This window comes from Oncorhynchus mykiss, chromosome 12 (assembly GCF_013265735.2).
Source record: "Oncorhynchus mykiss isolate Arlee chromosome 12, USDA_OmykA_1.1, whole genome shotgun sequence".
NCBI classification, from domain to species: domain Eukaryota; kingdom Metazoa; phylum Chordata; class Actinopteri; order Salmoniformes; family Salmonidae; genus Oncorhynchus; species Oncorhynchus mykiss.
The window spans coordinates 54,280,988-54,292,558 of record NC_048576.1 but is presented as its reverse complement, the minus strand read 5'-3'; the positions used below and the strand labels follow the sequence as shown (position 1 = coordinate 54,292,558).

General features: G+C 38.0%; 1 protein-coding gene across 1 annotated transcript; it reads left to right on the top strand.

Moving 5' to 3' along the window:
• The first annotated feature begins 1,344 nt into the window (after positions 1–1,344).
• On the top strand, positions 1,345–7,198 carry sec20 (Vesicle transport protein SEC20). Its single transcript, NM_001165207.1, is given in 6 exon segments — positions 1,345–1,438; positions 1,679–1,771; positions 1,868–1,959; positions 2,055–2,159; positions 2,398–2,516; positions 6,485–7,198. Coding segments are annotated over 6 exon segments (690 nt in total). The 5' UTR covers positions 1,345–1,354; the 3' UTR covers positions 6,682–7,198.
• The last annotated feature ends 4,373 nt before the right edge of the window (positions 7,199–11,571 follow it).

The following is an 11,571-nucleotide window of genomic DNA, read 5'->3' as shown; positions in this document are numbered from 1 at the left end:
TTGTGTTGTTTAAGTGTTCCCTTTATTTTTTTGAGCAGTGTATAATGTAGCAGCTTTACTAGCTTTATGGCACATTCATAACTACTCGGAACTGGGAAATCTCTGACTTCCTTTCTTTCAAAACTGGGAACTCGGGAATAAAACAAGCTCCAAATGGAAAAAATCATTTTGAACGGTCATCCAACTCGGAATTAAAACTCAGGACTCTTTCTAGAGCTCCGACTTGAAGATCACTCACAGTACCAGTCAAAAGTTTGGACACACCTACTCAAGCAAGGGTTTTTCTTTATTTGGACTATTTTCTACATTGTAGAATAATAGTGAAGACATCAAAACTATGAAATAACACATATGGAATCATGTACAGTAGTAACAGAAAAGTAACTAAACAAATCAGAATATACTTTTATATTTGAGATTATTAAAAGTAGCCACCCTTTGCCTTGACAGCTTTGCAAACTCTTAGCATTCTCTCAACCAGCTTCATGAGGTAGTCACCTGGAATGCATTTCAAATTTGAGATTTTTGGTTCCAACCTCCATGTCTTTGTGAGATGCAGAGTAGGTGAACGGATAATCTTCAAGACTATTGGAAAAGCATTCCAGGTGAAGCTGGTTGAGAGAATGCCAAGAGTGTGCAAAGCTGTCATCAGGGCAAAGGGTGGCTACTTTTAATAATCTCAAATATAAAAGTATATTCTGATTTGTTTAGTTACTTTTCTGTTACTACATGATTCCATATGTGTTATTTCATAGTGTTGATGTCGTCACTATTATTCTACAATCTCGAAAATAGTAAAAAATAAAGAAAAACTATTGAATGAGTAGGTGTGTCCAAATTTTTGACTGGTACTGTACGTCATGATCTTGATCTATTTTTCTGAATTCCCAGTTGTTTTGAACACAGCATTACTGTCAGTGTTAGCAGGTCGGGTAACACATTAGTGGAAATATGTATCATGCCAATCATTTGTTGTTGTGAGAGCCAAGTATGTTAATAAAGACACGCGAGGCTGATGAAAACGTTTGTTGAAACGACAGTGTCAGTAGTTTGCTTAGGATGACGCCAAAGCTAATTACATGGGAGTACCCTACCTAAAACACTGGCCAAAAGAACAATTTTAATAGAATATCGGTGTCTAGTTTGCTAACGTTATTTGTGATCACTCAAATAAGCACCTTTTCATATATAGGCTATGCACTATATTATGCTATATATTATTTATTATATGTGTCCATTAGTTATTTTGTCCGATTTATAGTGAATGAACACGGTCAACGTTTTCATAAAACAACGCGCTTCAAGTATTGCGCGCTTTTTGGATTAGTGGTTTCGCCGTACAACAACAACAGAAATGGCGTCTTCCCAGGATGTCCACGTCCGTATTTGTGGACAAGAAATAATCAAATATGATCTCGAAATTAAAGCTCTCATTCAGGTACACCCATCTTAACAACTTTTAACTTATTTTTATTTATTAGGTTTACCTTGTGTCATTTCAATATGCGGTTGTGAGCCAAGATAGTGTACATTTGTCCAGCTGTCTAATCTAGCCTAGTTCATTTGGCTGGCTAGCTAACTAGCTAATTGCGGAGAGCAAGCTATGCAATATAGCCTGTTTCACGACTGTGTATTACATTGAATGGACAGTTACATAAAACTATATTCTCTTGATTAGGACATTAGAGAATGTCCGGGGCCACAAAGTGTGCTGATGGATTTCAACTCCAAAGTAAAAGAGAAATTAAATCAACTGCGACTGAGAATCCAGGTAGTTATGTAAATCAATGCTAATTTATTTCAGATCGCATTTATTGTGATTAGATAGCTAGGAAAAACTCATCTGAACTATACATTACATTCACAGAATATGGAACAAATGGCTAAGGAACAAGACAGAGAGACAGACAAACAAGCCATCCTGAGTGAGACAGAGAGTCATCGCAGACAGAATCTGAGGTGAGAGATTGGGATCCAGATTCCTATTTAACATGCCATTGACCTCACACCTTTTGGAATTCCCTGACTGAATATTTTCATATTATTATCTACAGTAACCAGACAGCTTGGAGGAAGGCAAACTTGGCATGTAAACTGTCCATTGACAACCTTGAGAAAGATCAACTTCTGAATGGTGGAGACTCTACTGTGAGACAGCGGTGAGTAGTGCTCTTCTCATCAGGCACAGCTGTTAGCTATTTTATTAATGCTCTATGTCCAGTTTCTTATTCCTACAATCATTATTCTTCACAGCCTGAAAAATCCTATTTTCAACACACCCTAATGTACAGGCTAAAAGATACCCCCTCTAACAGGGTGACAGGGACAGAAAGTTGAGATTGCATTGAATTTAGTTCTAGTGTGTCATCCCCTCTCTGTGTGCGTGTGTGTTCTCAGGAAAGCAACTAAGGAGAGTCTGGTCCAGACGTCTGGTGACATCACAGAGAGCCTGATGAGCATCAGTCGTATGATGGCCCAGTCGGTGTCTCAGAGCGAGGAGACCATCGGCACTCTGGGTAAGAGACTACTCATTCAGGAAGGGAGAACAGTCACAAAATGGGTGCCAGTGGTTAGTGCTTGAAGACAAATATAAGATACGATAACTTTGTCCATTCACATTTTTTTTAAAAGTTAGTATACAAAATACACAATCAATACACTATAATACAAATAATGCAATACAAAAATGGCTGGAAAGTGAGAACACATTCACATAGCCTAGTCCCTTTGGCATACTGTCCTCAGTGTCCCTGGGTAGTTACAGACTTCGTCCATTAGGCTAGAACACTTTGCATTTCCAGCACCTATTCTAATTCATGCAAGCCACTCTTATTAAGCTATGATAAATTACTGTAAAACTTTAATTAAACGCTTAGTCGCCTGTGCCTTTTAATTAACCAGGCAACGGCACACATTTCAGCTAATAAACGCCGGTTTCAAATAAATGAATTCTAAATTACTTGTTTACGAGGTACCTATGAATTAACAATAATTGTTTCCGAGGTTTAATCTTTGATTTTTTACATTGCCATAATTTGAGTCACTTCTGAATTATTTAATCTGTTTTTATCGGCAGTAAGAAACTGCTAGCTAAGTGGCAAGCACAAAAACAGAACTTCAGGTGAACAGACCCCCAGAAATCGTCAGATCGCCCACTAGTGGCGGAAGTAAGAATTGCCTGAAAATGCAGTCGAGGAGAATAATTATGTCCAGGATTTTTTTTTTTTTTCCCATAGAGGCCTTTTTGCCTTTATACAGATTACAACTTTTAATTTCAGACTAATTGAAAATGAAACTTTGTTTAAAGTATCACCCTTTCTTAAACAAGCCGTACAAAGCTGGTTACAATTTCATCCTCCAGAAAAGATAGAACAAATATTATGGTTAAACTTTTTAAATTATATGAACAACATTTTTTAAATTTTATTTGGAATGGCAAGCCAGACAAAATTAAAAGGTCCAATTTATATCATGAATATGAATTTGTGGGGCAGAAATTATTAAAGCATTAGACCTCTCACTAAAAGGTATCAGTCATACAAAAGTAATATTTAAATCCAAAATGGTTCTCTAGTAAATTGGTAGGAATGTCTCACCCCATGTTCAAGAATGGCCTTTTCCCCTTTATTCAGATTACAACTGCTCACTTTCGGTTGTTTGAAAACAGAATCATCTCCAAAATATAGTTCTTTAAACAAGCCTTAAAGGTTGGTTGCAAGTTTAGTTTAATCCACCTGAAAAAAACTGAACAAATATTGTGGTTAAACTCAAACATACTAATGGATAAAAATAACTTATTTTTCGATAAATTAAATAAATAAATATATTTTGTTGTAAATTATATCATAAATAGGACTGGTGGAGTTAGGTCAAATGCAGCTAACACAGACATATGGAAATGTCTGCTCTACCCAAAAAGTAAGGAACTTGTCAGTCGGCCCTGCATTAAAGACCATAAATGGTTCAAGAAAATTGTGATAAATAAAAACCATATACCAATTTCATTTAAGGACCAAAACATTGACAGCTGTGCCATATAAATTGCAAAATAGTTGGGAAGAGTTTTTCGGTGTACCTATTCCATGGCACATGGTTTATGAATTGACACGCAAAACAACAGCAGATTCAAAACTTCACATTTTTCAATTTAAATCATTATACAACATTTTTGAAATTAATAGAATGTTATATCATTTATTTATTTTGGTACTGTCCATATGTATCTCATTTTTGGTCACAGGTCCAAGAATGGCAGCATTTGCCTAGAACTAGTCAATCAATCAATAATATAATTATTATTTCAGCAAAAAATGAGAAGCTATGAGAATAGAAAGGTTTAGTACTTCTGTGAAGCATCACAGCACAGTTGAAACATATATGGTAAATATAAATCCAAAATGGATGGTGTTAAGAGATAGATGGGAGGGGTTGAATGGAGCTGAAGGGTGGGACTAATAACAAGATAACCAATGTAAAACATACGGGGTCTGTAAAATGTATACAGGTTCAGAAATGTTAAGTAGCACAGTTACAAATAGAAATCAAACTGGATGGACATCAGAAATAGAGGAAGGACTAAAAACAAACAAAATATAACTATTGTAAAATGTGTGTAAACTGAAGGTAGAAGCCTAAGTGTTATTGTTTATTAGTTTACTCCAATTGGGGGAGGGTTTGCAAGGAATAATAAAGGTATATTCTAAAAAAGTATATGTATGTATGAATGTTTATGTGTATGCATGTACAGTTGAAGTCAGAAGTTTACATACACTTAGGTTGGAGTCATTAAAACTAGTTTTTCAACCACTCCACAAATTTCTTGTTAACAAACTATAGTTTTGGCAAGTCGGTTTGGACATCTACTTTGTGCATGATACAAGTAATTTTTCCAACAATTTTTTACAGATAGATTATTTCACTTATAATTCACTGTATCACAATTCCAGTGGGTCAGAAGTTTACATACGCTAAGTTGAATGCGCCTTTAAACAGCTTGGGGGTGGGGGGCTTTAGAAGCTTCTGATAGGCTAATTGGCATCATTTGAGTCAATTGGAGGTGTACCTGTGGATGTATTTCAAGGCCTACCTTCAAACTCAGTGCCTCTTTTCTTGACATCGTGGGAAAATAAAAAATCAGGCAAGACCCCAGACATTTTTTTTTAGACCTCCACAAGTCTGGTTCATCCTTGGGAGCAATTTCCAAACGCCTGAAGGTACCACGTTCATCTGTACAAACAATAGTACGCAAGTCTAAACACCATGGGACCACACAGCCGACATACCGTTCAGGAAAGAGACACATTCTGTCTCCTAGAGATGAACGTACTTTGGTGCGAAAAGTGCAAATCAATCCCAGAACAGCAAATTACATTGTGAAGATGCTGGAGGAAACAGGTACAAAAGTATCTATATCCACAGTATAACGAGTCCTATATCCACATAACCTGAAAGGCCGCTCAGCAAGGAAGAAGCCACTGCTTCAAAACCGCCATAAAAAAGCCAGACTACGGTTTGCAACTGCACATGGGGACAAAGATCATACTTTTTGGAGAAATGTCCTCTGGTCTGATGAAACAAAAATAGAACTGTTTGGAGGGAAAAGGGGGAGGCTTGCAAGCCGAAGAACAGCATCCCAACCGTGAAGCATGGGGGTGGCAGCATCATGTTTTGGGGGTGCTTTGCTGCAGGAGTGACTGGTGCACGTCGGAATATTGTGGCTATATTGAAGCAACATCTCAAAACATCAGTCAATAAGTTAAAGCTTGGTCACAAATGCATCTTCCAAATGGACAAGACCCCAAGCATACTTCCAAAGTTGTGGCAAAATGGCTTAAGGACAGCAAAGTCAAGGTATTGGAGTGGCCATCACAAAGCCCTGACCTCAATCCTATAGAACATTTGTGGACAGAACTGAGAAAGCGTGTGCGAGCAAGGAGGCCAAAAAACCAGGCTCCGTTACTTCAGCTCTGTCAGGAGGAATGGGCCAAAATTCATCCAACTTGTGGGAAGCTAAAAAAAAAGCCTGTGGATACTATGCTATTAGAAAGGTTCAAAATTAATGTAGAACACCACAGCACAATTTGAAAATATATGGCACAGGGAAACCAAACGAGGGTGGTCTATGTTGATGGGCAGAGACTGCCTAAGCGGTGGGATTAAAGAGTTTATGTATTATGTGATTGCTGTATATAAAATGTATGTAGCAGAAAAGCTGTAAAAAAATAAAGATGTCCTCCGAAGAGGTGGATGAATGAATAAAAAAATAAATAAACACATTACTGCAGGAAATGTATTAATATGCTGGAATTAACTATGCAAATGAGCAAAAGCTGTGTCCGTTAAGGAAATAGACGCCTGGCTCATAAGCGCCTGTTGTGTTCAGTGATTTCAGCAAATAAACGCCCAAGCTATTTTTGAAATTTTACAGTATTCATGCTTTGTAGAAATGCACATTCACTCATACAGTACTTGTCCTCCTATATAGCCACATCTTCAAGAACAGTCCTGGAAACAGATGAAGAGTTCAAATCCATGACAGGAACCATACATTTGGGAAGGAAACTGATCTCGAAGTATAATCGACGAGAATTGACTGACAAACTACTCATCTTTCTAGCAGTAGCTTTGTTTTTAGCCACTGTCTTGTACATTTTGAAAAAAAGGCTGTTCCCATTCATTTAGAGGAAATTGTAAGCAATTGCCAGTTTTGTCCTTTGATATTACTCCCCAAAACGACATCTGTAATGTCACTGCAGTCATGCTGCGTTTCTAACCTTTCAATGTCTTTCTTGCCCTACTACAGCCTTGTGCATGGCCATTTTGCATCTTCAAACCTGTCTGACATGCATTATCTATACCACAGAGGAATGACCTTTAATGGTAAACTCACCGCAGATGTTGAGATGAGCGTGATGAAAGGACTGCTCTCAGAGTATCTTGAGCATGTGCACAGGTGCGCTTCACGCTGCTACGAAATGGAAGCTACAGGACCCAAAACAGAGAAGTTTAGCCTTGCGGAAATTGATCCACTTTCGTGCATGCAACATCTCGTTGAGTATCTTTACTGGCAGGAATTCTTTATTCCATTACCTTATTTTTACTGTATAGTATACCTCAAATGTACACCCTGGTGTTAGTCCATACGAGGAAATGACAACGGTTACTGTACATCTGAAACAGTATAATAAAGTTTGGACGTAACGTCTGCCAATGGTTTTTGGATAGAGAACATTATGGCCTAAACGCACCAAAGGAGACGGCGTGTGTGTAATTTGAGAATACATTTTTGAATTATGACTCAATTGAAGCCGAGCGTGCGGGTTTTCCACTTTAACTCCTCGCTCAATTAAGTCTATTGTAAAGTTATCGCTGGTGCTGTTAGTCACAACAAAATGTGGTCAATTTAACTTTTTTTTTTTGAAGAGGTAGCTAAGGGTTGAGGCTTTACCATACATGGTAAATTAGACCAATTCATCCATTTATGGAAACATAGCAATCCTGCTCTGCCTGTCCCGTCCTTTTCACCCTGCTTGCTCCACCTTGTTCTGGTAAGTTCTTTGCATTAGTGTAGGAAATTGAGTTTACATTGAAGTTGAAAAACGACTGAATAAACAAGTATTTCGTGTCTTATTGCTAGGTAGCGGAAAGATCTCTCCAATACATGTTCTACATATTACCAGTAGATGGCAGTAAGCAACCAATGTATTATGGCCAGATTTGCCAGTTTTGTTTTAAAGAGCAGACACTTTTGCACCCGAAAGGACATATCCTTGCTCCAGACAGTAAGATTGGGGTATGCATTCTTGGTACCCTTTGGAAATGTGAGAGGAACACACTGATTTGGTAAAAGAAACGTTTTGTATCATCATCTTTGAAATGCAAGATAAAGGCCATAATGTATTATTCCAGCCCAGGTGGCCACTAGATGGCAGTGTACGTGAAGTTTTAGGCAATGAACCATTGCGTTTGTTCAAAATGTTGTATGAAGACTGCCCAATTTGTTCAAAACTGTACATAGCATGGTATTCTTTCACTGTAATACAGTACAGTTGGATTAAATTCTTAAGTTTTGACCACAGATGTCTGTCCTTACTTACCATCTGTACCTCAGGGTATCCACCGATCCTGAAGACGTTCCAGTTGAAGTGGATTTAAATAAAATCATTTGTATGGAGGTCAATGGGAGTATGTCAAAATAAATGTCTATAATTCGCTGTGTGAGGCTTACTGACTAAATTTTGCAATGTTTAGGTTGGCTAGAATGTCCCGCCTTTGTGGTAATATATTTACATTGTTAAGGCATTGAGTCCTGTCTCGTCATTATCGAGATCTTTGGAGATGGCTTGTCTAATTTCGCAATCGCATTAACGCTTTATTTTCACGCTGACATTTGAGTGGAGTCAGCCCTCTCCCTTCGCCTTCCTCTGGGATTACGATGTAATTGATAACTTTTGCGCAGTCGTAAATTGACTTCCCTCACTTCAAATTGTACACGAGAGAGTTAAATCAACAAGTCTCAATTAGTCAATTTGCACTCAAACTAGTAGCATTTTATTCTGCTTATAACATTTCAATAAATTGTCAAAATAGCAACAAAGTATGTGAAAATGTTTAATGTCCAAAAGTACAGAACAAAAGAGATGTATAAAATGGTTTGCTTGCATCAAGGCCTAATGGTATGCATAGCCTATTAAAAATAAAAAACATTGAATCAGAGTACAAACAAACTTCATAAGAAATCTTTAAGTACAGACCTTCATTTTCCAATAGGTAAAAGTGAATGTCATTCATTTGATTACAATTAGGTGATAATACTGACACAGAAGTTGTCAGTACTATCATATAAACCAACCTGTACAAAATGCATGTAAAAATGAATGTGTGAGATAGCGGAGTTGTATTCATACCAGTTCAATGTCCTCAATGTGTCCAGTATGAAACATCTAGAGCTGGCATGGTGTGAGGTAGGTTCCTTGGAGTACTAATGATGAAGTTAGAACAAGCATTTGATGTACAGTAGCTAGCCATTTGCATCAAAAGCTAGTAAAAATGTTGAACCGTCAGTGGCAAATGTTCTGATAAGACACTGTAGTTGAAAAATACATTGCAGTAGACCCTATTTGATACATACGTATTATCAAAGACCTCTGAGAATAGTCCAAGGCCCATAATATTTTAACCAGGAAATTATGGGTCTCGTTTTGTTACGAGACCTGAGGTTTGTCTTTGAGTGAATATACATACCATGTTGCAGAGTTGTTACCATTGTGAGATTTGTTACGAACTTTCCTGATTGTGGTAGGCCACTTGTTCCTTATAATTAGTGATCATATACCAGAGATGGACTTCCCTTGTGGAATTGATGTGCAATTACTGAGTTGAAAGGGAAGGTAAACCTGTCTTAGACATACAAATGAAAAAAGTAGAATTTTTTTTCCACAGAAATGTTGAACTTGCAAAAGCACCAATCTCTATACAAATGTTTTTCAGTAGTGACAGTATAAATGGGTCGAGCTAACGCAGTATTACCTATTTTATAGAATGTAAAGCGTAGTATCAAAGGGACAGTTTACTTATTATATTTACCTCATCTTCTGGATACCTTGAAATCTATGACCTGGAGTCAGCCATCCAAAATGTGGGTGTTTAAGTACATTAGGACGAGATGTACTTTTAAGAGACATCATAGTATCTCAAAAGCAATAGCTCACGGTCTCAATACATTGTGTGTACCAAGTTAGTGTCCAGTTAAAACTACATTACAGCCACAATTAAGAAATGGAAAACATCCAACCTTCTGCAAGAGTCCTTGCTATGACAAGTACATCTTCACTGAACCTATATAAAATGTTAAAACTGTAAATTGTATATACAGTGGGGCAAAAAAGTATTTAGTCAGCCACCAATTGTGCAAATTCTCCCACTTAAAGATGAGGCCTGTAATTTATCATAGGTACACTTCAACCATGACAGACAAAATGAGAAAAAAAAATCCAGAAAAATCACATTGTATGATTTAATGAATTTATGGTGGAAAATAAGTATTTGGTCACCTACAAACAAGATTTCTGGCTCTCACAGACCTGTTCTTTAAGAGGCTCCTCTGTCCTCTACTCATTACCTGTATTAATGGCCCCTGTTTGAACTTGTTATCAGTATAAAAGACGCCTGTCCACAAACTCAAATAGTCACACTCCAAACTCCACTATGGCCAAGACCAAAGAGCTGTCAAAGGACACCAGAAACAAAATTGTAGACCTGCACCAGGCTGGGAAGACTGAATCTGCAATAGGTAAGCATCTTGGTTTGAAGAAATCAACTGTGGGAGCAATTAGGAAATGGAAGACATACAAGACCACTGACAATCTCCCTCGATCTGGGGCTCCATGCAAGATCTCACCCGTGGGGTCAAAATGATAAGAACGGTGAGCAAAAAATCCCAGAACCACACAGGGGGACCTAGTGAATGACCTGCAGAGAGCTGGGACCAAAGTAACAAAGCCTACCATCAGTAACACACTACGCCGCCAGGGACTCAAATCCTGCAGTGACAGACGTGTCCCCCTGCTTAAGCCAGTACATGTCCAAGCCCGTCTGAAGTTTGCTGGAGAGCATTTAGATGATCCAGAAGAAGATTGGGAGAATTGTCATATGGTCAGATGAAACCAAAATATAACTTTTTGGTAAAAACTCAACTCATCGTGTTTGGAGGACAAAGAATGCCGAGTTGCATCCAAAGAACACCATACCTACTGTGAAGCATGGGGGTGGAAACATCATGCTTTGGAGCTGTTTTTCTGCAAAGGGACCAGGACGACTGATCCGTGTAAAGGAAAGAATGGGGCCATGTATCGTGAGATTGAGTGAAAACCTCCTTCAATCAGCAAGGGCATTGAAGATGAAACGTGGCTGGGTCTTTCAGCATGACAATGATCCCAAACACCACCCGGGCAACAAAGTGGCTTCATAAGAAGCATTTCAAGGTCCTGGAGTGGCCTAGCCAGTCTCCAGATCTCAACCCCATAGAAAATATTTGGAGGGAGTTGAAAGTCCGTGTTGCCCAGCAACAGCCCCAAAACATTACTGCTCTAAAGCAGATCTGCATGGAGGAATGGGCCAAAATACCAGCAACAGTGTGAAAACCTTGTGAAGACTTACAGAAAACGTTTGACCTTGGTCATTGCCAAAGGGTATATAACAAAGTATTGAGATACTTTTGTTATTGACCAAATACTAAATTTTCCACCATAATTTGCAAATAAATTCATAAAAAAAATGTTTTCCTCATTTTGTCTGTCATAGTTGAAGTGATGAAAATTACAGGCCTCTCATCTTTTTAAAAGTGGGAGAACTTGCAGAATTGGTGGCTGACTAAATACTTTTTTGCCCCACTGTACCCATTTACTTCTAAAAGGAATCAAATGAAAGCTATTTTACAATATGTTTTACATTGCACCTGTAATTAAAACAAAAGTAACTATTACTACTGAAAAACAAGTGCATGGCCTCAAATCTACATTTGACCACACATACCCTGTCACCTTTACAATTTAGGACAGTATGAATGGAGGA